The sequence below is a fragment of the Anomaloglossus baeobatrachus genome, chromosome 8 (assembly GCF_048569485.1).
Source record: "Anomaloglossus baeobatrachus isolate aAnoBae1 chromosome 8, aAnoBae1.hap1, whole genome shotgun sequence".
Lineage (NCBI taxonomy): Eukaryota > Metazoa > Chordata > Amphibia > Anura > Aromobatidae > Anomaloglossus > Anomaloglossus baeobatrachus.
The window spans coordinates 6858313-6884874 of NC_134360.1; the positions used below are offsets into that span (position 1 = coordinate 6858313).

Here is a 26562-nt window from a genome sequence, read left to right on the forward strand (position 1 = left end):
AGGTTTGTGGCTGTGTACAAATGGAACAATATGTCCATGATTTTACTGCAACCACAGATCTGCCAAAGATTTATCTCTGTGTGTGACGGGGCCTTAAGACGTCGCGGCACCGGCCGATTTACTCCCAGTCGCCGTCGCCCCAGCCCCCGCTGTAGCGCCGGTAATGCCGATCACAATGCCGTACATCCCGGGAGCAGACTGGTTACCGTGGTACTCAGGAGAGTCACATAACCTGAGCGACTTCAGAGAAAGGCTGCACAGCTTGTTCCGGGTGTATCCTGTGACTGAGAGCCAGAAGGTGGGCATACTAATGGGGCAGCTAGCCGGCGCAGCCCAGCGTGAAGTGAAGTCCTGGCCTGATACAGATAAAGGGACAGCAACCCAGATACTGGCCAAGCTAAAGAGTACGTTTGACACCCGCACCGCAGCAGAGATAAAGATGAGATTCTTTGGGTGCAAGCAGCGGGCCACAGACAGCATAAGGGACTATGCCTTAAACTTGCAGGAGGCCCTGAAAGCAGTTAAACAGGTGGACTCAGAGAGTGTACGTGAAGAAGACAAACTCCTAACTGAGCAGTTCATAGAGGGGCTCCTGTCAGACGCCCACAGGACCCAGCTGCGTATCATGGTCCTGCAGAACCCTGCTCTGGACTTTGCAAAGTTTAAGGACCAGGCCATCCGGGTACTGAGAGAATCTACACCGAATGACCCAGTACCCCTCCGGCCTCTTGCTATCACGTACCCCGGGGTGGTGCCTGCAACACGAGCCGCTGCAGGGGCTGAGGCGCAGTCCCTGGATAAGGATCCCACTGCAGAGCTCAGACAGCAGGTCCGGGAGCTGACCAAGACTGTAGCTGCCCTGGCCAAGACCGTGCAGTCTCTACAAGTGACCCCATCGCCTGCAAGAATAGAGTTGGCCTCCAGCCCAGATGACGTCCCATGGATGCGACAGAGGAGGATTCCGCCGACCCGAGGCAAAGACACAGACCGGTATGATTCAACAGGACAACCGATCTGCCGCCGCTGCAGCCAGGCGGGGCACTACGCAAGACACTGTCCTTTAAATGGGCTGAACCTGGGGCCAAGAGCCAACCCCCAGGTGTAAGGAAGCCCGGCTCAACCCCCAGCCGCAGCAAGTATGTGGGAGGACGCCTGGTCCTTCCTATTGTGCTGGATGGGATCCCTTTGACTGCCCTCCTGGATACGGGGTCCCAGTTAACCACCATACCTTATAAACTGTACAAAAGATATTGGGCTGATTCAGACATTGACCATGGCCCAGATGATGATTTAACAATTGTGGCCAGTAATGGTCAGCCCTTGCCTCAAATTGGGTATAAGGAAGTAACCATTAAAGTGGGGCGGGTAGAATTGCCATGTCAGGGGATGATAATTGTAGATATTGATCGCAAAGAATCTGACCCACTGCTAACCATTGGTACAAATGTGATAGAAAATTGTATTGCCGAAGTGATAATTTTGTTGCAACAGGCGTCTGAAACTGCCAGCTCCGGGCAGCAGCGTGCCCTACAGAGGGAGATCAGAGCCCTGATGAGGAGGCAGCAGGTAGAGCTGGCCGGAGGAGAAATTGGCAGTGTGAGGGTAAGTGACCCCCTCCCCATTGCAATACCCCCAAGAAGTGAAATGTTGATATGGTGTCGGGCAGCAATAGGCCTTAAGGGTCAGGACTACAATGCCTTGGTAGAACCGGTGTATTCAGATAGCAGGCCTGGAGTCCTGATAGCCAGAGGAGTAGCAGACGTCCGTAAGGGAAGAGTACCCGTCCGTGTCCTGAATTGTGGGGAGGAGGAAGCCAAATTGCCCCGGTACGCCACTGTAGCAAGACTGTACACTGTCAGTAACAATACCATTAAAGCAGTGGAACCCTTGATCCCGTCCGACCAGGCGGAAGACAATGGCTCCAAGGGACGGCTGGAGGACTGGTGCCAAAAATTACATGTGGGCACCGACTCCACCCCTTCACACCAAAAGCATGGGGTTTACCGGGTGGTACAGGAGTACGAGCGGGTCTTCAGCAAACACCCCCTAGATTTTGGGCAGGTAAAAGGGGTTAAACACCAAATCCCCACTGGTGACCATCATCCCATTAAAGAGAGATACCGCCCTGTACCCCCCGCACAGTATCAGCGTGCCAAAGAAATGTTACGGGAAATGAAGGAGGCTGGGGTTATCAGAGATAGCTGTAGCCCCTGGGCAGCTCCACTAGTGCTCGTAAAGAAAAAAGATGGTACAATGAGAATGTGCGTAGATTACAGGCAAATTAACCGCATTACACAAAAAAAAGATGCTTATCCACTACCCAGAATAGAGGAGTCACTAACGGCCTTAAAGTCAGCTAACTATTTCTCCACCTTGGATCTCACCAGTGGGTATTGGCAGGTTCCGGTAGCAGAGGCGGACAAGGAGAAGACTGCATTCACGACGCCAATGGGCCTCTGCGAGTTCAACTGTATGCCATTCGGGCTCTGCAACGCCCCAGGGACATTTCAGAGATTGGTGGAGTGCTGCTTGGGCCACCACAACTTTGAAACCGTGCTGTTGTACCTGGATGACGTCATAGTCTACTCCAAGACCTATGAAGACCACCTGAGGCACTTAGCAGAAGTGTTTGAGTCCTTGTCGGAGTATGGCCTGAAGATAAAGCCGTCCAAATGTCACCTCTTGAAGCCAAAGGTACAGTACCTGGGTCATGTGGTCAGCGCAGAAGGTGTGGCACCTGATCCAGAGAAAGTCACAGTAATCAAGGACTGGCCAAGACCCACCACGGTAAAGGAGGTGCAGCAGTTCCTTGGGCTGGTGGGCTACTACCGAAGGTTCATTGATGGTTTCACAAAGATAGCAGCGCCTCTTCAAGATCTCCTGGTGGGCCAGCCAAAGCAGGCTAAGAAGCAAAGCCCTCCATTTGAATGGAACAGCCAAATAGAAGCATCCTTTGTCCGGCTGAAAAGGGCTCTCACTGGAGAAGAAATTCTGGCCTACCCTGACTACAGCCAGCCGTTTGTACTGTATACAGATGCCAGCAACGTGGGCCTGGGAGCAGTTCTGTCCCAGGTGCAGGGAGGCAGAGAGAAGGTGATAGCTTACGCCAGCAGGAAGCTTCGTCCCACAGAAAGGAATGCAGAAAACTACAGTTCCTTCAAGTTGGAGTTCCTCGCTATTGTCTGGGCTGTGACTGAACGCTTCAAGCACTATCTGACGTCGGCCAAGTTTACCATCTTCACGGACAACAATCCATTGACTCACCTGGCAACAGCTAAGCTAGGTGCACTAGAACAGCGGTGGATGGCCCGGCTGTCCAACTTTGACTTTACCATCAAGTACCGGGCTGGCAAGAAGAATAACAATGCGGATGCTCTGTCCAGAATGCCTCACTTACTCGAGTCTGGAGAAGACCTGGATGAACTGGAAGAGATAGAGTTACCAGCTTTCCATGGACAAGGTGTCTCCCAGTGTGAGCATGCTGTAAGAGGGAAGCGCTCGAGTCAGCAAGAGGTTTCTATCAACCCATTACTCCACCATAAATGGGCTGAAACCCAGGACAGTGACACGGCCGTCCGATTAGTTAAAGAAAAGCTGGCACAAGCTGAAACCAATCTTGGTCCCGATGCTCCACAAGAAGCCCAACAGCTGTGGAAGGAGAGGGGACGACTGTTTCTCTACAAAGGCAAGCTATGCAAGAGATATGTCAACTGGCGAACGAATGAACTCGTCTGGCAGATAGTGGTCCCACAGAGGGATGCTCCAATGGTCCTAGCAGCTTACCATGACAGAGCAGGACACTTCGGGTGGAAGAAGTTGGAGCTCCTACTCCGCGATCGGTTCTACTGGGTGCACATGAGAAAGGCAGTCGAGAAATGGTGCCGAGACTGTGGTCTGTGTAACCTGAGGAGGAAGGATGATACCAGCCAGAGGTCTCCCCTACAGCCAATTGTCACGAAGCAGCCCCAAGAGTTGGTGGCCCTGGACCACGTGAAACTAACACCAAGCCGGTCAGGCTAGATCTACGCCCTTACCATTGTGGACCATTACTCTCGTTTCCTGGTAGTAGTGCCTGTGAAAGACCAGACAGCCAGAACAGCAGCTCGAGCATTTCAAGCATACTTTTGTCGACCTCACGGCTATCCGGAAAGGGTACTGACTGATCAAGGCCCTGCATTCGAGGCAGAAGTGTTTCAAGAGTTCTGTAACATGTACGGCTGTAAGAAAATAAGAACAACACCATACCACCCTCAAAACAATGGATTGTGCAAGAAGATGAACCATGTGGTTATTGATTTGCTCAAGACTCTACCTCTGGAAGAAAGAAACCAATGGCCAGAGAAGTTACCAGATCTGGTAGACCTGTATAACCATATCCCAGTAAACTCGACCAACTGCAGCCCTGCTTACCTGATGCGAGCAAGACCTGGCAAGTTACCTGTAGACTTTGAAATGGGAACTGTGTCACCTGAAGCGGGTCAAGAGATAGAAAACTGGGATACAGAGCGACAACAACAGTACCGCAAGGTCCAGGAATGCGTGGAAAAGAACCTGTCCCAAGCCAGAATGAGACAAGAAAAGAACTACAATCAAACGGCCCCAGCAACTCCCTTAGCACCTGGAGAACAGGTCCTCAAGAAAAAGCAGAGAACGCATAAATTAGATGATCAGTGGGAGAATGATCCCCTCCAATTTTGACAATAGTAAAGTGTGTCTCATAAGCAAATATTAAGGCAAGACCTATCAAGCAGTTTCTAGAGTCCGCCTGAAAGCGTGTCCTGAGCGGTGCAAAATCCAAAAAGAAGTAGAAGAAGTACAAGAATGTCCCCAAATTCAAGAAAAAGAGGAAGAAATGATCCAAACAATACTTGGAAAATTCCCTAAAACATGGACCCAAATAAATAATGCTATAGTGGTACCAGTATTGACATTCCCGCAAATGGTCGAACCAGCAGCAGAAGAGGTCCCGGATCCACCTGAAGACAAGTCGATCCCAACAATAGCTGTCACGCCAGCAGTGGAACAGGAGAATCGACCCCCTACCAGTGGTGAACCTGTCGTACCCTTGGCGAATCTAAGACCCCATAGGCAACCATCACGCATACCTATCAGGGTTAGGCCTACCAGTAGCCCTGAGGTAGCAGACACTCCAAGTAGTCAGGGACAAACACCACCACTACGCAGGTCCCAATGCAGCACTCGGGGACAGCCCCCTCCAAGGTATAGAACATAGAAAGTAGAATACCTAACAGAGTATATATAGTTATTTAAAATGTCTCGTATAAAATGCTTTTTATTTTAAATGATTAAGTAAATGGACAATTGGGCCACTGGACTATGGGTGGCCAAAACTTTAATTGTTTATAGTTCAAACCTATTGTGCTCTTCACCCCTGAAGAAAAACCCGCCCGTCGTGCATAGAGTGGGGTCATCAATGCTCTGACGCATGCCCAGAGCCTACGATGGGGGTTTTATCGCGGCGGGTCCCCCATGGAGCAGTGTAATGGACACCCAGCAGGGAGCCACACTAGACTCTTATAGTGTTATTTAAGTTTGTAACGTTTAAGAAAATGTGCCTCCCACCATGGGATGAAATGTTCAAATATTCTTGTTTTTGTTTCTTCAGTCCGGGAGTACTGATTTTGACTAAGGGGGAGTGTGGCGCTCCAGCACCAGGTTGCCACAACAGTGTTGCCCCCTCAAAAGGGTTAATACTGAGCCTGGAGGTAATTGGGGAAATCATTGGCCAGTAAGTACCAACATCCAACGCAGTTTCTCCCTCAGACCAGCAGAGGGAGCTCTGAACCTTAAGTTCCAAGGAGCATTCCTCAAGCCTGACCTGAGGGAGAAGTTAGTGTTCAGTCTGTGAGGAGAGTCTAGAGAGTGAAGACGCAGAGTAGTGCTGTCCTGTGGACTGGGGCCTGGAGCTGGAATAGCTTGGCGCAGTAAAGCAGGATTGGCAGAGAGGCACAGAAGAGAATTAGACATCGGAGTCTGTGGTTACCAGGGTGTAAAACCCTTCCCTGGTAGCCGAATCTGAAGGGCAGGAGGACTGCAGGTCTCCTGGCCCCCAAAGTAACCCGAGGTTCCAGCTGCATCCCCAAGGCCCGGTGTGGACTCCAGCAGAGGAGCACTAGAGAGGGCCTGCGCAGCTTACCATGCGGGAACGGGACGCACCACAAGTCCCAGCAGCGAAAGGGCCACTGCTAAACCTCGGACGCAGGGTCCTGTAGAAGCAGAGAAAGCACAGGGAGTAGGCCTCAAACTCGACTGGCCAAAGAGATGACCCCAGCTACTTCCAGGCCGACCGGAGCCCTCTACCACCTGTAACGGTCTCCCAGGACTAACCGTTTGCCCAGTAAAAGAGGAGAAGGTAAAGAGACTGTTGTTTGTGTCCGGTCCTTTCACCGCCCTGTCGGCCCTGCACTACACCGCAACTACATCGACACTTACAAGCACCAACAGTTGCCCCGGGGCACCGCTCCACCTGTGGGGAGCAGGACCATCCAAGCTATCATTCCACCAGCCCCGGAGGCCCCATACAGCAGCGGCGGCTTAATAGCCGCAAACCACAGGTGGCGTCACGAATATAAACTTTAAGCACCTCCACTGAAGCCATATTAATTGACTCCCGCCAGGGTCACGGAGTCGGGCCCGGCCACCACTGACTACCCCCGAACTTGTCCGGCCTGGCACCGGGTGTCCCATAGCCCTGGGGTGGGCGACTCATACTGGTAACTAGTGATGAGCGGGCACTACCATGCTCGGGTGCTCAGTACTTGTAACTAGTGATGAGCGGGCACTACCATGCTCAGGTGCTCTGTACTGGTAACTAGTGATGAGCGGGCACTACCATGCTCAGGTGCTCAGTACTGGTAACTAGTGATGAGCGGGCACTACCATGCTCGGGTGCTCAGTACTCGTAACTAGTGATGAGCAGGCACTACCATGCTCAGGTGCTCTGTACTGGTAACTAGTGATGAGCGGGCACTACCATGCTCGGGTGCTCAGTACTGGTAACTAGTGATGAGCGGGCACTACCATGCTCGGGTGCTCAGTACTGGTAACTAGTGATGAGCAGGCACTACCATGCTCAGGTGCTCAGTATTCGTAACTAGTGATGAGTGAGCATGGTAGTGCCCGCTCATCACTAGTTACGAGTACTGGGCACCCGAGCATGGTAGTGCCCGCTCATCACTAGTTATGACGAGCGGTGAGCACTCGAGCTCATCACTACTTATCATCAATATCTAATGGGAGGGGGTGCGACACCCAGTACCCCCGCCGATCACCTGTTTAAAGATACATGCACTGTTTATTGGGTGGAACCAAATACTGCAAATCCACCCCCTATTACAATAATTTGCCCCCTAGTTGAATCCGCAAAGTGCGCACTTCTGGCCATCACCAGCGACAGGAACAGCTAATTAGTGGGGGTGCCATGTGTCACGCCACCACAGATCAGATATTGATGAATTATCTGATGGGTAGACCATCAATGTAAAAGCCGCAGACAACCCTTATAAAGCATATCTAGTATCAAACTGGGGCCATGATTTTAATTTAATAAAAGAGCAATTACAGACTAGTGATTCTAGTGATTTACTAATATACGTTAGTGCCAATAGAGCTGCTAAGTTTCCTAACGTGCCCTGAAATGGTGCAATTTTTTATCAGAGTTGGTCCTGCACTTCTGGGTTGTGGGATCTTGGCATGAAAGATGGGATCCCACAACCCTCCGCAGCTCGTCTTGCAGTGAAATTCTGAGATCTCTCTCCGTACATTACACTGCTCTGAGTTTTACTGAGTTTTATGCAGCGCCCCACGGGTCAGGCGGTTAACCTGCTTGTTGCCGGGCCATTGAGGGTTGGGTCAGGCGATGCCACGGGTGGCCTTGTCCGGTTCCATTGCCCAGAGGTGTGCAGTAACTGGAGGGGAACGTTTGTCTTGACGCCACCTGTGGTATGTGGGTGGATAACGGAGGATTGGCGCTCTCTTGGGAGCGCCGGAACGTGGGGCGACGGCGTCGCTAATCAGAGTCAGAGTCGGCAACTGCGGTTCCAGGTTATTTTACTCACTGATGTTAAAGCTGCACCCAGGTGCTGGTCTCTGCCGTTATGGGCTCCGGTCAATCCCAGGCAAGTAAGGGGCCACCACCGATGTTCGAAGAGAGAGAGAGAGTGTCTTTTCCTTAGGGTATCCCCCGTGGAAGTTAGGAACCCGGACTGAGCTCCCGCTCCAAGCCCCGGGCCCTGTGTAGATCAAAGAGTTCCTGAGGTGTCTTGTCAGAACTATGGTCCCAACTCGTCTGTCTTGTGTGAGCGTGTTGCGCCTACTTCTACCTCCCATGGTGCCCGCTCCCTGGTGGTTGCCCTAGTGACTGGAAAGTCCCAAATGTCTGAATGGCCACCCTCGTCTGCCCCAAGACAGCTCCCCAATGGGAAGCACCTGACTGTATGTGAGATGAAATGTGGCGACACCGATGGTTAACCCCTCCCCTTACCTGAGATGGATACCCCACCTTAACTGAGGTGCAGTACCCTGTGGTGACCAGAGCCTCAGGGGTGCCACAGTTACATAACGGTAACGGCTGTAAGGATGGTTCTGTTGAGTGACGCCTGGTGAAGTACACGTCCGTGCTGGGTTACGGCAGACAGTGAGCGCTATCACTGTACAATGAGCCACTCAGGGTGGTGGGCTCCAGCTCTATATGCCGGTATTTAGTTTTTGTATTCTGCAATCCTTACTAATTAAATCTCAAAGCAGTAGAATTCATGGGGCCTGAAAGTTTCCGGAAACTCGTCTTGAAGTCCGTCCTCTGCGGATCGATCTGCTCATCTCTAGTCCTGAGCTAATTTCGGTATATAGTTTGTTTTCCATGTCTGAACTCCATAAAACCAAATAGTAAATAACCCAAGGTATAATTGAGGAGCCATGATTATTTATTGAGCGCTCAGTGTGTTTTTGTAGGATACAGACGTGTTCACCAGTTTCTTAACTCTATAAATACAATCCTTTATCACAACTTGCTACATTAACCCTTCACAGACTGCAATTCACATAATAGCTGGATGGTCACATACAGACATAAAACGCATAATGATCTGGCCGAGAATTGCAAAATTATATATTTGTAAAATACATTCATTTCACGCCACACATCCGGAGATTATGAAAGACACTTCTGTAAAGTTCTTTATGTCCATTCTCACCCTCTACTAATGAAATAGAAAAAAGTCAAGGATTTTATATGACTGTGAAGCCAAGAATATTGTCAATTAATTAATGATCCAGTGGGGTCTTGTGATAGGAGCCCCCATTGCCACAAGTCAGTTCATGTAATATCTTCCCTATTAAACATTCACCAAGCAACTGAAAAATGGAAGCATTTAGGAAAACTATCAGCTCAGCGACAAAGTGGCACCCGATGTAAAGTTACAGGGTGGCACTGCCACGTGACGAGGCGCATAGTCTACAAAAGTTGCTAATATTCTGATGACTCAATAACTGCAGAGCTCCAAACGTCCTTAGTCATTAACATCAGCACAAAAACTGCGCCCTGGAGCTTCATGACGTAGGTTTTCATGGGCAAGCAGCCGTATATGAGCCATACATCACCAAGCACAATACCAAGTGTGGGATGGAGTGGTGAGAAGTCACCACCACTGGACTCTGCAGGAGATGTGTCCTCTATGCATCAGCCGTACATCACCAAGCACAATGCCAAGTGTTGGATGGAGTGGTGAAAAGTCACCACCACTGGACTCTGCAGGAGATGTGTCCTCTATGCAACAGCCGTACATCACCAAGCACAATACCAAGTGTGGGATGGAGTGGTGAGAAGTCACCACCACTGGACTCTGCAGGAGATGTGTCCTCTATGCAACAGCCGTACATCACCAAGCACAATACCAAGTGTTGGATGGAGTGGTGAGAAGTCACCACCACTGGACTCTGCAGGAGATGTGTCCTCTATGCAACAGCCGTACATCACCAAGCACAATACCAAGTGTTGGATGGAGTGGTGAGAAGTCACCACCACTGGACTCTGCAGGAGATGTGTCCTCTATGCAACAGCCGTACATCACCAAGCACAATGCCAAGTGTTGGATGGAGTGGTGAAAAGTCACCACCACTGGACTCTGCAGGAGATGTGTCCTCTATGCAACAGCCGTACATCACCAAGCACAATGCCAAGTGTTGGATGGAGTGGTGAGAAGTCACCATCACTGGACTCTGCAGGAGATGTGTCCTCTATGCAACAGCCGTACATCACCAAGCACAATGCCAAGTGTGGGATGGAGTGGTGAGAAGTCACCACCACTGGACTCTGCAGGAGATGTGTCCTCTATGCAACAGCTGTACATCACCAAGCACAATGCCAAGTGTTGGATGGAGTGGTGTGAAGTCACCACCACTGGACTCTGCAGGAGATGTGTCCTCTATGCAACAGCCGTACATCACCAAGCACAATGCCAAGTGTTGGATGGAGTGGTGAAAAGTCACCACCACTGGACTCTGCAGGAGATGTGTCCTCTATGCAACAGCCGTACATCACCAAGCACAATACCAAGTGTTGGATGGAGTGGTGAGAAGTCACCACCACTGGACTCTGCAGGAGATGTGTCCTCTATGCAACAGCCGTACATCACCAAGCACAATGCCAAGTGTTGGATGGAGTGGTGAAAAGTCACCACCACTGGACTCTGCAGGACATGTGTCCTCTATGCAACAGCCGTACATCACCAAGCACAATGCCAAGTGTTGGATGGAGTGGTGAGAAGTCACCATCACTGGACTCTGCAGGAGATGTGTCCTCTATGCAACAGCTGTACATCACCAAGCACAATACCAAGTGTGGGATGGAGTGGTGAGAAATCACCACCACTGGACTCTGCAGGAGATGTGTCCTCTATGCAACAGCTGTACATCACCAAGCACAATGCCAAGTGTTGGATGGAGTGGTGTGAAGTCACCACCACTGGACTCTGCAGGAGATGTGTCCTCTATGCAACAGCCGTACATCACCAAGCACAATACCAAGTGTTGGATGGAGTGGTGAAAAGTCACCACCACTGGACTCTGCAGGAGATGTGTCCTCTATGCAACAGCCGTACATCACCAAGCACAATACCAAGTGTGGGATGGAGTGGTGAGAAGTCACCACCACTGGACTCTGCAGGAGATGTGTCCTCTATGCAACAGCTGTACATCACTAAGCACAATGCCAAGTGTTGGATGGAGTGGTGTGAAGTCACCACCACTGGACTCTGCAGGAGATGTGTCCTCTATGCAACAGCCGTACATCACCAAGCACAATGCCAAGTGTTGGATGGAGTGGTGAAAAGTCACCACCACTGGACTCTGCAGGAGATGTGTCCTCTATGCAACAGCCGTACATCACCAAGCACAATGCCAAGTGTTGGATGGAGTGGTGAGAAGTCACCATCACTGGACTCTGCAGGAGATGTGTCCTCTATGCAACAGCCGTACATCACCAAGCACAATACCAAGTGTGGGATGGAGTGGTGAGAAGTCACCACCACTGGACTCTGCAGGAGATGTGTCCTCTATGCAACAGCTGTACATCACCAAGCACAATGCCAAGTGTTGGATGGAGTGGTGTGAAGTCACCACCACTGGACTCTGCAGGAGATGTGTCCTCTATGCAACAGCCGTACATCACCAAGCACAATGCCAAGTGTTGGATGGAGTGGTGAAAAGTCACCACCACTGGACTCTGCAGGAGATGTGTCCTCTATGCAACAGCCGTACATCACCAAGCACAATGCCAAGTGTTGGATGGAGTGGTGAGAAGTCACCACCACTGGACTCTGCAGGAGATGTGTCCTCTATGCAACAGCCGTACATCACCAAGCACAATGCCAAGTGTGGGATGGAGTGGTGAAAATCTCCACCACTGGACTCTGCAGGAGATGTGTCCTCTATGCAACAGCCGTACATCACCAAGCACAATGCCAAGTGTGGGATGGAGTGGTGTGAAGTCACCACCACTAGACTCTGCAGGAGATGTGTCCTCTATGCAACAGCCGTACATCACCAAGCACAATGCCAAGTGTTGGATGGAGTGGTGTGAAGTCACCATCACTGGACTCTGCGCAGGAGATGTGTCCTCTATGCAACAGCCGTACATCACCAAGCACAATACCAAGTGTTGGATGGAGTGGTGAGAAGTCACCACCACTAGACTCTGCAGGAGATGTGTCCTCTATGCAACAGCCGTACATCACCAAGCACAATGCCAAGTGTTGGATGGAGTGGTGTGAAGTCACCATCACTGGACTCTGCAGGAGATGTGTCCTCTATGCAACAGCCGTACATCACCAAGCACAATACCAAGTGTGGGATGGAGTGGTGTGAAGTCACCATCACTGGACTCTGCAGGAGATGTGTCCTCTATGCAACAGCCGTACATCACCAAGCACAATACCAAGTGTGGGATGGAGTGGTGAGAAGTCACCATCACTGGACTCTGCAGGAGATGTGTCCTCTATGCAACAGCCGTACATCACCAAGCACAATACCAAGTGTTGGATGGAGTGGTGAGAAGTCACCATCACTGGACTCTGCAGGAGATGTGTCCTCTATGCAACAGCCGTACATCACCAAGCACAATACCAAGTGTGGGATGGAGTGGTGAGAAGTCACCATCACTGGACTCTGCAGGAGATGTGTCCTCTATGCAACAGCTGTACATCACCAAGCACAATGCCAAGTGTGGGATGGAGTGGTGAGAAGCCACCATCACTGGACTCTGCAGGAGATGTGTCCTCTATGCAACAGCCGTACATCACCAAGCACAATGCCAAGTGTGGGATGGAGTGGTGTGAAGTCACCATCACTGGACTCTGCAGGAGATGTGTCCTCTATGCAACAGCCGTACATCACCAAGCACAATACCAAGTGTTGGATGGAGTGGTGAGAAGTCACCACCACTAGACTCTGCAGGAGATGTGTCCTCTATGCAACAGCCGTACATCACCAAGCACAATGCCAAGTGTTGGATGGAGTGGTGTGAAGTCACCATCACTGGACTCTGCAGGAGATGTGTCCTCTATGCAACAGCCGTACATCACCAAGCACAATACCAAGTGTGGGATGGAGTGGTGTGAAGTCACCATCACTGGACTCTGCAGGAGATGTGTCCTCTATGCAACAGCCGTACATCACCAAGCACAATACCAAGTGTGGGATGGAGTGGTGAGAAGTCACCATCACTGGACTCTGCAGGAGATGTGTCCTCTATGCAACAGCCGTACATCACCAAGCACAATACCAAGTGTTGGATGGAGTGGTGAGAAGTCACCATCACTGGACTCTGCAGGAGATGTGTCCTCTATGCAACAGCCGTACATCACCAAGCACAATACCAAGTGTGGGATGGAGTGGTGAGAAGCCACCATCACTGGACTCTGCAGGAGATGTGTCCTCTATGCAACAGCCGTACATCACCAAGCACAATGCCAAGTGTGGGATGGAGTGGTGAGAAGTCACCATCACTGGACTCTGGAGCAGTGGAAACATTCTGTAGAGTTAAGAATCCCTTTTCTCTCTAGTAGTTTGGTGGACTGGGTCTGTTTTTGCTGCAGGAGAACGTTACCCGTGTGACTAAGAGTTGGTGGTAGAGGACAATAGTTTGGGCCTGGTTTAGGTGTTGGCCTTGGCCTCAGAGTTCCAAATCTTAATGCCTCTCTTCTGCCAGTCTGCAGAGTTTCGGTGCTGATCTTGGCACGTCTCGGCCCCCTGTGGACACGTTTTCTCCTATGTGACTCTAAGGGGTACTTTGCACGTTGCAACATCGTTAGCATCGGCTTGCGTTGCTGAGCGCGATAGTACCCGCCCCCGTTGTGCATGCGATATCGTGTGATCGCTGCCGCAGCGAACATTATCGCTACGGCAGCTTTACATGCACTTACCTGGTCGGTAACGTCGCTGTGACCGCCAATCAATCCCTCCCTCAAGGGGGAGGTGCGTTCGGCGTCACAGCGACGTCACTAAGCAGCCGGCCAATCAAAAGGAAGGGGCGGAGATGAGCGGGGCGTAACATGCCGCCCACCTCTTTCCTTCCGCATTGCGGCCGGCGGCAGGTAAGGAGACATTCCTCGCTCCTGCGGTGTCACACACAGCGATGTGCGCTGCCGCAGGAACGAGGAACAACATCAATAATAAACCCTTACCGATTTTTGAGTTTGGGACGACCTCTCCATGGTGAACGATTTTCATCACTTTTGAGGTCGCCTAAGGTCGCAGGTCAGTGTCACACGCTGCGATATCGTTAATGACGCTGGATGTGCGTCACTAACAATGTGACCCCGACGATAAAACATTAACGATATCGTAGCGTGTAAAGCCCCCTTTACAGTCTCTGCGGTGTAAACTGATGGGAGAATGAATGACGCAGACAAAAATCATGTTTGTTTTTTATTTTCATTCAGAAATGAAGATTTTTTGTGGATTTATAGATAATCTGCAATGATGGAAATAAATTGGGGGCCTTTGCAGATATTGAATTCCGTAATAAACTTGGGGAATTTCTTCAAGAAATCTTTTTTTTTCTGCAAGAAAAATTTACATGATCTGGATAAGAAAAAACCTGAACCACAGGTCAATTTCCGTACAGAAAATACCGGCGGGATTTACAAATCTCATTCATTTTGCTGCTGATGTAAAATGTGGCTCATTGTCTGATAAACAGTAACATTAGCAGAAATATTGGTAAGAACGTGAATCTAAGACGCACGGCGCGAATAACCGCCTGGAAGTAAGAAAGTCATATAGAAATGCCAATAAGAAAGAAAAGGTTAAAGAGAATAAGGAATTTACCAAAGGCGTTGCCCATTGGGTGACTGGAGGAGAGAACAATTCTCAAAGAGAAGTCCTACAAGACATTTCTAGAGTTCTCCAGGTTTTTCATTGTTATTTAAATGATAGTGTATGATACAAACCTTCATAGGAAGAATATAAGAAGCCGGAGAGCAGATCAATGATCATATAATTGGGGATAATAATATTCTTTATATAGCACTACATATTCCGCAGCGCTTTACATACATCATCATCACTGTCCCCATCGGGGCTCACAATCTACAGTCCCTATTAGTCTTTGGAGTGTAAAAGAAAACCCACGCAAATACGGGGAGAACATACAAACTCCTTCCAGATGTCATCCTTGGTGGGATTTGAACCCAGGACCCCAGCGCTACAAGCAACAGTGCTAACCACTGAGCTACCACAAGACTGCAGTGCTAGCCACTGAGCTACCACAAGACTGCAGTGCTAACCACTGAGCCAACACAAGACTGCAGTGCTAACCACTGAGCTACCACAAGACTGCAGTGCTAACCACCAAGTTACCAAGTTACCACAAGACTGCAGTGCTAACCACTGAGCTACCACAAGATTGCAGTGCTAGCCACTGAGCTACCACAAGACTGCATCCCAACCACTGAGCTACCACAAGACTGCATTCCAACCACTGAGCTACCACAAGACTGCAGTGCTAACAACTGAGCCAACACAAGACTGCATTCCAACCACTGAGCTACCACAAGACTGCAGTGCTAACCACCAAGTTACCACAAGACTGCAGTGCTAGCCACTGAGCTACCACAAGACTGCAGTGCTAACCACTGAGCTACCACAAGACTGCAGTGCTAACCACTGAGCCACCACAAGACTGCAGTGCTAGCCACTGAGCTACCACAAGACTGCAGTGCTAGCCACTGAGCTACCACAAGACTGCAGTGCTAGCCACTGAGCTACCACAAGACTGCAGTGATAACCAATGAGCTACCACAAGACTGCAGTGCTAGCCACTGAGCTACCATAAGACTGCAGTGCTAACCACTGAGCCACTTCAAGACTGCAGTGCTAGCCACTGAGCTACCACAAGACTGCAGTGCTAACCACTGAGCCACCACAAGACTGCAGTGCTAGCCACTGAGCTACCACAAGACTGCAGCGCTAACCACTGAGCCACCACAAGACTGCAGTGCTAGCCACTGAGCTACCACAAGATTGCAGTGCTAACCACTGAGCCAACACAAGACTGCATTCCAACCACTGAGCTACCACAAGATTGCAGTGCTAGCCACTGAGCTACTACAAGATTGCAGTGCTAGCCACTGAACTACTACAAGATTGCAGTGCTAACCACTGAGCTACCACAAGACTGCAGTGCTAACCACTGAGCCACCACAAGACTGCAGTGCTAACCACCGCACCACCTTAATCCTATTAGCACTTTCATTATTAATCATAGCAGCTGGGTTCCATTATTTCTTTCCACATCAGTCTGCATATAACACAAATTGTTCTCTGACCACCAATGAGACCAAGATAAGAAAAGAAGTAAATAAAGAATCCAAATGTAATCCATTGTTTAGAAGCAAGTACTATATCTATATTGTGGCATACTGTATAACACTATGTAAAACAGACAAAATTACAGACTGGGCCATATCAGCGCCGTGAAAGCATTAAAATGATACATGAGGGGAAGAAATCCGTTTTGTATATTTGCTTTAATCTGTTTGAAGTCTTCTTCTATTCATATCTTTGTGCATCGGGTCTGGTGGAAGGGTCTTGAGCTCTGTTCCAGACGATCTTCTACATCTGGGCATCTTTTCTTCATCCTTATTTAAATTTCGTGGAGGCGCCGTCCTAGCGCAGGTGGCGTTTGAGCCGTTTGTTCTCATGGTGGCCTTCAGTAAGATGGTGCCGGTGGCACTGAGCAATCTGCGCATGCGTAGCTGCCGGTGTCTATTTGTGAAGACTGCAAAGAGATCAAGCTGCGCATGCGCAGCCGTTTGTGTCTTTATTCTGAATAAATACATGCACATGATTATTCTGAAGTGTAAAGGGACATCAGAGAGTTCAAAAATAAAAAAAGATTCCTTATTCCTCAGTGCTCACCTCTCCAGGCCGCCTGCTCCTCACCGTCACCGGTCTGGTACTCACCAGACCTTGTGATCACTACCGCTCACAGTGAAATCCCTGGGACTTCCAGTTTTGATGAGACCAGGAAGGATTCTTTGCACACAAGGTCACAGTGTGCGTTGTGACATCCTGATGATGCTATGACCTTTCGTGCGCAAATTCAGAACCCTCCCTCATCAAAACCAAAGCCCCTGCCTAACACGTGAGCTACCTGTGGATTTAAGCCCATGCGGAGTTTAGAGGACGTGACGAGGTCTATATGAATGATGGTGAGGAGCAGAGGGGCCAAAGGTGGGAGAGGTAATGACGGTGAGGAGCAGAGGGGCCGGAGAGATGAGCGGTAATGATGGTGAGGAGCAGAGGGACCTGAGAGGTGAGCGGTAATGATGGTGAGGAGCAGAGGGGCCTGAGAGGTGAGCGGTAATGATGGTGAGGAGCAGAGGGGCCAGAGAGGTGAGCGGTAATGATGGTGAGGAGCAGAGGGGCCGGAGAGATGAGCGGTACTGATGGTGAGGAGCAGAGGGACCTGAGAGGTGAGCGGTAATGACTGTGAGGAGCAGAGGGGCCAGAGAGGTGAGCGGTAATGATGGTGAGGAGCAGAGGGGCCAAAGGGGGGAGAGGTAATGATGGTGAAGAGAAGAGAGGCCACAGAGGTGAGCGATAATTATGGTGAGGAGCAGAGGGGCCGGAGAGTTGAGCAGTAATGACAGTGAGGAGCAGAGGGGCGAGAAAGGTGAGTGGTAATTATGGCGAGGAGCAGAGGGACCTGAGAGGTGAGCGGTAATGATGGTGAGGAGCAGAGGGGCCAGAGAGGTGAGCGGTAATGATGGTGAGGAGCAGAGGGACCTGAGACGTGAGCGGTAATGATGGTGAGGAGCAGAGGGACCTGAGAGGTGAGCGGTAATGATGGTGAGGAGCAGAGGGGCCAGAGAGGTGAGCGGTAATGATGGTGAGAAGCAGAGGGACCTGAGAGGTCAGCGGTAATTATGGTGAGGAGCAGAGGGACCTGAGAGGTCAGCGGTAATTATGGTGAGGAGCAGAGGGACCTGAGAGGTCAGCGGTAATTATGGTGAGGAGCAGAGGGACCTGAGAGGTCAGCGGTAATTATGGTGAGGAGCAGAGGGACCTGAGAGGTGAGCGGTAATGACAGTGAGGAGCAGAGGGGCCAGAGAGGTGAGCGGTAATGACAGTGAGGAGCAGAGGGGCCAGAGAGGTGAGCGGTAATGATTGTAAGGAGCAGAGGGGTCGAAGAGGTGAACGGTTAGGTGAGTAAAAGGATTTTCTGTATATAACAGCTCACACTCTCATGCATCAGCCCCGACCAGTTTTCTAAACGATCGGAGCCAATTAATCCTTAAATACCGCTGTCAATCACAAAGTCAATATATGGGAGTGCTGCAAAATATGAGGGCGTAAAGTATGGAGACGCAACAACATATGGGGGCACAATGTATGGGAGCGCTACAATATATCAGGGCACAGTGTATTGGGTGCTACAACATATGGGGGCACAATGTATGTGGCGCTACAATATATGAGGGCACAATGTATGGGAGTGCTACAATACAAGAGGGTACAATGTATGGAGACACAACAAAATATGGGGACACAATGTATGGAGACATAAAACAATATGGGGACACAATGTATGGGGGCACAATGTATGGGGGCACAATGTTTGGGGACTAGACTGGCATGTTAGTAATTCTACTGAAAAAAATCACCACGTAGATGTTACAAACTAGACACTGCAGCCATAGACGAATTCACTGAAAGGGGCCATATCTACAATGGGGTCACTTTGGGGGTTTTCTGATTTACTGGCAGCTTAGGGGCTCCACAAATGTTGACAGCAAACTATTCTAGCAAACTCTGTGCTCCAAAAACCAAGCAGCATTCCCTTCTCAGCCCGACCATGTGGCCAAACAGTAGTTTCTAACAACATTTTGAACATCATGGCGTTCAGGAGAATTGCACAATAAATTGTGAGGTTCAGGTTCACATTTTAACCATTTCCACTTTCCAAATTCTATGAGGCACCTGTGGGGTCAAAATATTCACTACACCCCTAGATAAATTACTTAAGCAGTGAAGTTTCCAATATGGGGTCACTTGTGGGGTTTCTGCTGATCTGGCACCTCAGGGGCTCGGCTAATGGAGGCCACAATATGTAACGCAATATGCGTTCTAAAAGCAAAGTATCGCTCTCTCCCATCTGATCCCTGCTGTGCTATCAGACAGTAGTGTACAGCCAAGTAAGGGGCACTGCCACGATCGATACAAACTGCATAACAAGTTGTCCTGTCCATTTTCTCCTGTTACCCCTCGTGTAAATTATAAATTTGGTGCTCAAACAGTGTTTTACTGGAAAAAATGGTCTTTTGTTTTCACATGTAAATGTTATAAAGTTTTGTGAACCACCTGGAGGTTAAAAATCTCAGTACACCTCTAGATGAATTCCTTGAAGGCTCTAGATTATAAAATGGGGTCTCGTGTGGGGGTTCTGCTGTTTTGGCTCATCAGGAACTCTGGGGCATATATTCACAATCTATTCCAGACAAATTACAGCTCCAAAAATCAAACAGTGCTCTTTCTTTTCTGAGCCCTGCCATGTACCCAAACTGCAGTTTTTGACCACATATCGGTATCATCGCATTCGAGAGAAATGGACTAAAAAATTATGGAGACTGATTTCTTCTATTATTCATTGTGAAAATTACAAATTTGGGACTAAATCTACATTTCAGCTGAAAAAAAACTGTATTTTCATTTTAAAATTCATATTTTAAAAACTTTTGTGGAGCATCTACAGGTTCAACATGCTCAACAACCCCATAGATGAATCCCTTGATGGGTCTAGTTTCCAATATGGGGTCATCTGTGGGGGTTTGTGCTGTTTTGGTGTCTGCAATCTATTCCAGCAAAATTTCCATTTCCAGTGTAGCTCTTTCCATTTCGAACCCTCCCGTTTATCCATACAGAACTTTTGACTACACATGGGGTATTGCCATGCTCATAATAAAGTGGGTAGCAAACTGTAGGGTCCATTTTTTTCATTATAACTCTTACAAAAGTGAAAAATATTGGGTAAAGCAACATTTTTGGGAAACATTTTTCATTTTCAATATGATTAACTAATGTTATAAAATTCTGTGAAGTACCTGTGGCTTCAAAATACTCACCATATCCCTGAATAAAAATCCTTGAGGGGTCTAATTACCAAAATGGGGTCACTTATGGGGGGTTTCTGCTGTTTAGGTACCTTATGGGCTCTGCAAATGTAACATGGTGCCCGCAATCTATTTCAGCCAAATTTGTGTTCCAAAATTCAAATGGTGCTCCTTCCCTTCCGCACATGTCCGTTTGCCCAAAGAGAGGTTTCTGACCACATGTGTGGTATCAGAGCGCTCAGAAGAAAGTGGGTAACAATTTTTTTGGTCCAATTTGTCATGCTTTTCCTCATAAAAGTGAAAAAATTGAGACTAAAGCAATATTTTAAAGCACTTTTTTTTTTATTCCACTTTGCATTAATTCCTGTTTAGCACCTGAAGGGTTAAAAAATTTCTGACTGCAATTTTGAAGTATTTAAGGGGCGCAGTTTTTAAAATGGTATCAGTTTTGGGGAGTTTCCAGTATATCGGCCCCTCAAAGTCCATTTAAATATGAATATTGATCCCGAAAAAAACAGGTTTTGTAAAAATCGTGAAAAAATGCAATGTTGTTGTAAATTCTCTAGAAGTTTTAACTTCTAAAAAAACAAAATGATGTTTAAAAAATGATGCAGATTTAAAGTAGACGTGTGGGAAATTTAATGTATTGGTTATTTTGTGCAGCATGACTAATTGGTTTAAGGATATAAAAATGAAAAGTTTGAAAATTGTGGGGGTTTTTTTCTAACTGTTGGCCAATATATTTTTGCAAATATACACAAAACAAATATCTAAATTTACCAAAAACATAAAGTGCAAGGTATTACGAAAAAGCAGTCTCAGAATCACCGGGATCCGTTGAAGCTCCAGAGGGATCCATTGAAGCTCCAGAGGGATCCGATGAAGCTCCAGAGTTATTATCACATTAACTGATGCTGGTCAGAATTACAAAATGTGTCCGGGTCATTAAGATGAATATTGGCCGCGTCACTAAGGGGTTGGAAGGACCAGATTGTGCCCCGTAATGGCTCATCTGTTCTGAGTAATAATGACCCGTTCTGGACACGTTATTTGGAGCGTCGGCGTTGTGTCCGACGGCATTTCTTTGACTACACCGCATGTTCGTGTGAATGATTTTTGCCGTCCTCGTCTTCCCCCTTTATGTAACATGTTCTTTACGCTCACATGTTCTCTTATGCTGAATGTTTTCCTTCGATCGCACCATTCCCTGTATACTCTTGACAAAACAGCACGTATGACATACCAGCCCTGACCAGACCGGCATCACTGGCTGGAAATGAGGAGATGAGATTTTAATTTGTAAAATCATCTGGATTTTACCAGTAATTTCGGATTGCAGCTAATTTATTCTTCATGAATTGGTTGTCATGTCTTCTCCATAGACCCCCAGAGCATAATAAATAAGACAAAAAAAAGAACAACTAAGAACGCAGCAATAAACCAAGTGAGAAAGTTTACTATGGAGCGAAGCCACACACTGAGTGACTTTGAACGCGGCATAGTCATCAGTATAAATGGGAAAATTTATTCGAGGCGCATCAAATTCTACATGAATCTTACAAAAATCCATATTCTCTAGAATGCAGATTTTTTTTGTAATGGATCCACACAAATTTAGCAAAATGGCATTTTAGCTGGAATGTAGTGAACCGACAAAGGTAAAGAATAGAGATGATCGAATACCTCAAATATTTGGCTTCGCGAATATTTGCGGAATAGGTCGCAGCTATTCAACTATTCGCGAATATTCGATGCACAATGTAAGTCTATGGGAAACCCAAATAACAACTATTTGGAACTATTCGGGCTTCCCATAGACTTACATTGCACATCAAATATTCGCAAAGCGGCGACCTATTCGTTAAATATTCGCGAAGCCGAATATTTGAGGTATTCGATCATCCCTAGTAAAGAAGAAAAAAACCAACTACTACCTGATGGCTTACCTCTCCGGCCACCCTACTACTCATGGTCCCCATATGACCCTCTATTCACCTCCGCAGCATGCTGAAACCTCAGGCCTCTTCACACTTGGTCTGGACTCGCGGGCTTCGGACACATGCGTCAAACAGTTGCAGCGCAGGTAGTGACATCACAACATGTGACCTTAGCTCGCATACGCACAGAGACTTCTTGGATCTCGTCTTGACAGCACATTATTAGGATCTTACAACCTCCATGCGCTGAGATGTCCCGGCCTAGACTTAAGAGGTCCAGCGATAACAAGTGTTGAGAACCGGACATGGGTCAGCGAGCAGCGGAGGGGCAGGACAGGTGAGCGGTGAATGTTAGGGTTTTTTTTAACCTTTCGCCTGCCCCTATAGTTCAGCAGAATCGCAGACAGATGGAGGCTGTTTTTATGAATTTGCACTCAGTTAATTACAAAAGAAATCTGCATTCTGGAAATAAACATTTTTATAAAATGCAAATAGAACTCAATTTGCCTCAATTAAATGCACCCATCTTTACCAATGACCAGACCTTGTTCCAAGTCGCTCAATCTGTGGAATTACGCTAAAAATGGTGGATGGTAAAATTTCCCACTAGATTTTCTGCTGCACTTTGTGGCCAGTAATGTAATTTCCAAACAAGCTTAAATTGTGACAGAGCAGGTGTCTGGAGTAAAAACTAATTTAGTGTAGGGAGGTGTGCATGAAAGTGGATAGCAAAACGATGCCACAAAATGCAAAATGATGGCACAATCCTCAAAACGATGGCACAAACCACAAACTGATGGAACAAACCACATAATTGATGGCACAAACAGTAAAACGATGGCACAAACTGGAAAATGATGGCAGAAACTGCAAAATGATGGCAGAAACCACAAAACGATGGCACAAACCATAAGCTGATGGAACAAACCGCACAATGATGGCACAAACCGCAAGACGATGTCAGAAAGTGCAAAACGATGGCACAAACCGCAAAATGATGGCGTAAACCGCAAAACGATGGCACAAACAGCAAAACAATGGCAAAAACAGAAAAACAATGGCACAAACCACAAAATGTTGGAACAAATTGCAAAATGATGGCACAAACCACATAATGATGGAACAAATTACAAAATGATGGCACAAACAGCAAAACAATGGCAAAAACAGGAAAACAATGGCACAAACCACAAAATGTTGGAACAAATTACAAAATGATGGCACAAACTGCAAAACGATGGCACAATCCAAAAAATCATGGGGCAAACCTCAAACCGTACAAACAACTAAACCTCAATCTATATATAGTGAACAACTGTCCTACAATAATTGTCATAGTGATATTGCCCTACCCTGCCTATTAAAAACTAACTAATAGCCTCCCCAACATGTTTCACCATGTCTGGCTTCATCAGGGGCTAACAAAGGCACATACCGCAAAATGATGGCACAAACCGCAAAACGATAGCACCAACCTTTCTGCAGACTGGTCCTTTCCATATTGTACACAAACTCATTTTGCCATTTAACACCGTGTTGTCTTTTCTGTTCAACATTTTGTCCTTAATATTTAATTATTTCTTTATAATGATATATATTTATATTTTTTTTTTTTAAACTGAGCTGTAAATTCCTTTAATAACACATGGGGACATGTACGACAGCTGGTGCTCCATATATCATGTGTGTGATCGGATGCACAATATTTCAGCAGGCGTGTGCTTCATCATAAATTGGTCTTATCATGGGCAGGTCCAGCAACAGAAAGTCTGTACCTGCTTTGGGCTGAAATATAATAGTTTACATTAGTTTGTGCTAATTTCATAACTTGTTATAAACTGATCAGAAATATAATATGTGAATGTCACATTAATCATCTTACTGACATTTAAGGGGAACCGGCCATGTAAAAAAATATGAGGAAATATCGTGATAATCTACTGGTTAAAAGCATTCGGAAACAGTCACTGCGCAGAGAGCCAGCAACTGGGAGGAATGAACTTTCCTTCTCCCGGCAGCCTCTGGCTTTTAGTCTTAGAGGCAAGGTCGGCGTGGGTTGACACTGACTGACAGCTGGATCTGTACTGATGAGCTGATAACTCAGCTGTTAGTACCAAGGTGCGGTTACAGCTGCCATCACTATGTACTGTACCTGCATCGGCCATGTTTCTAAGACTAAAAGCCGCAGGCTGCTGGGTCTTCTGGTGGTGACCAGGCCAAGAAGGTCATGGAGTATTGTGATGTCTCGATGCACGATAGTGTTTGAGGCCTGGTTGTTGCTGGAGGTCCTTATTAGAGTGAAATCACTGGCGTGTGACAGCAGAAAGAAGTGGACTTGAAGGCGAGCATCGGATGAAGCGCGGGTGCAGGGACAGGTGAGTGGTGAGGGGAGCATTAGAGTGGGTTTTCATCTTTTGTTGGCTCTACAGTTCAGCAGACTAGCCGCCATAGCTGGCCGCCATTGTGCTGAATTCACAAGGCGTGAATTACAAAAAAATACATATACTGGAGAATACAGATTTGGGTAAAATTTGAGTCACATGGAATTCCACTCGAATAGATGTGCCCATCTCTAGCGCCTTCCTCCCAGCTCTAATGGACAAGAGCACATATGCTGCGAGGAGAGTTTTTTCTGGAGGGTTAAACATTTTTTAAAAATAAAGCAGCCGTTCTATTATCAGTTTCCCCCCACTTTTGCCAATTGAACATTGCATAGCCACTCACTAATCTCTACTGACGTAGACTATGTGACCTCTCCATCCAGTCACTGATAGCCGCAGTGACCCTACGTACGCATGTCGTCTACGGTGCACGGCTAGGCGGCATTGGACCGACAGCAGTGTAAATTGGTGGGGTAAATAATGCTTTTTTTATAGTGCTTTTCCGAGCCCATCGATGATATACTCCAGATCAGCAATAAAGACATCAGTTGTCTTCAACAATAAATCATCACAATTTCAAAAAATAAGAATCATAGAATAAATAGGATAGAAAATGACATCTTAACACCTACATGGCAGAAAGTTTATCTTTTATGTTTAATTTTCCATATATAATAACTTGTAGACTATTTACCTATAATGCATCCAAAATATTGTCTGCCATTATTCCAAAAGAAAAACAAAACTAATTCCAATCACATTACCAAAATCCAATTTCACAACTTAATTTCTGTTACTGTAAAAAACCCTTCCGGTGCCCCCCAATTCCTGCCAGCCGTCTCTAGTCTTACTGGGTACACAAATGAAATGATTGTATAAGTTTTGTTTTGAAATGTTATTACTTTTATGACACATTTGGCTCCAAACATTACATATTAGCAAATCCCAGTAGGACCTGATGACAAAAGCCGAGGGTCCCGAGACGTTCCCAGCCAAAGACGATGCCATCTTACCTCCACCATTCTTGTAGCACAGATAGGGAAATCTCCAAACATTTCCAAGTCCAATAATTTCCCCCGCCACGGACAGCACAAATTCCACCTTGTTGTTCCAGTGGCCTCGCTCCTTGACTTTTTGGTCATTGCTGTGCACCAGGTTGGAGCTTGAAGCTTCGGCGTCCAGGGCGTCCTCGGGTTTGCCATTAATTACCGGAATTGTCTTCTCAGCTGTCATTATTGATGCTCAATCTCAACCTGCCGGCAGGAAACACTCATTAGATTACCAAGCAATTTTTTTCTGAATTTTTTAATTTTTTTTTCATCTTTAGAAAATAAATTCATCATGAAAAACAAATGACAGCCTCCCACCCCAAGCAATAAATTACTTATCAAGGAGTTCTTCTACTTCTTAGTTTTCGCAGCGATTTTCGGCTAATCGTTCATTGCACACATCTCTTTGCATCTACACTTTGGCTACAGGTTTCTCAATCCAAACAATTTGCTGCCAATGATCTGTGATGTCCAAGTTTGCAGAACAATAGAGGTGACATGTTGTGCCGGCTTCCCCTATAAGCGACTGGACGGCACCATGCACAACCTGCGCTCATCTCCGTGCCCAATCCGGGCTACGACAATGTGTTTGTGTTTGGAGATTTTTTTCACGGCTCTCACAGTCTTGAAGGTTCCTTGGAATAAAATGCTCCTCGGGCAATGAAACTGCTAAAACATTGCAACAAACAGACATGAAAATATTCTTACCAAAGTGTGATGGTCACAGTGGATGGTCGTAATGATGTCCCTGTTCTCGTTACCCATAAAATGGATAATTTGCAAATGTTCTGTGTTTGCCGAGTGATCTGATGGCAGCCTCCCTCTGCTCGCTCCCCCTCCTCTGCCTCCCCCTCTTACAGACCATCCATCTCACTCACTGGCGCTCTTATCTGGGGATTACATCTAAGGTGCTCAATGCTCAAACACCAAGCAAAACCTATTTCATTAAATGGAGATCACGCCTTCCTTGAGATGGGAATGTGTAACAATGCATGAGTATTCTTAGGTATTACAATGCAATGTATATGATGCGTATAGAATATTTTGTATTGCTAACATGCGACTT

At 47.4% G+C, this 26562-nt stretch overlaps 1 protein-coding gene across 2 annotated transcripts in view; it reads right to left on the bottom strand.

Annotated features, from left to right (window-relative positions):
* The window catches only part of SLC6A11 (solute carrier family 6 member 11), a 216876-nt gene extending 190540 nt beyond the window's left edge, over window positions 1–26336 (bottom strand). Inside the window, exons 1-2 of one of the 2 annotated variants that reach the window (XM_075321267.1) lie at window positions 26205–26336; window positions 25461–25700 (exon numbers count right to left, since the gene is read on the bottom strand). In XM_075321267.1, coding sequence (XP_075177382.1) covers window positions 25461–25680 — 220 coding nt within the window. In that variant the 5' untranslated portion in view covers window positions 25681–25700; window positions 26205–26336. Of the gene's footprint in view, window positions 1–25460; window positions 25701–25831; window positions 26019–26204 lie in introns of those variants that run through there. The other variant, XM_075321268.1, reaches the window with a different exon arrangement.
* Between the last annotated feature and the right edge of the window lie 226 nt (window positions 26337–26562).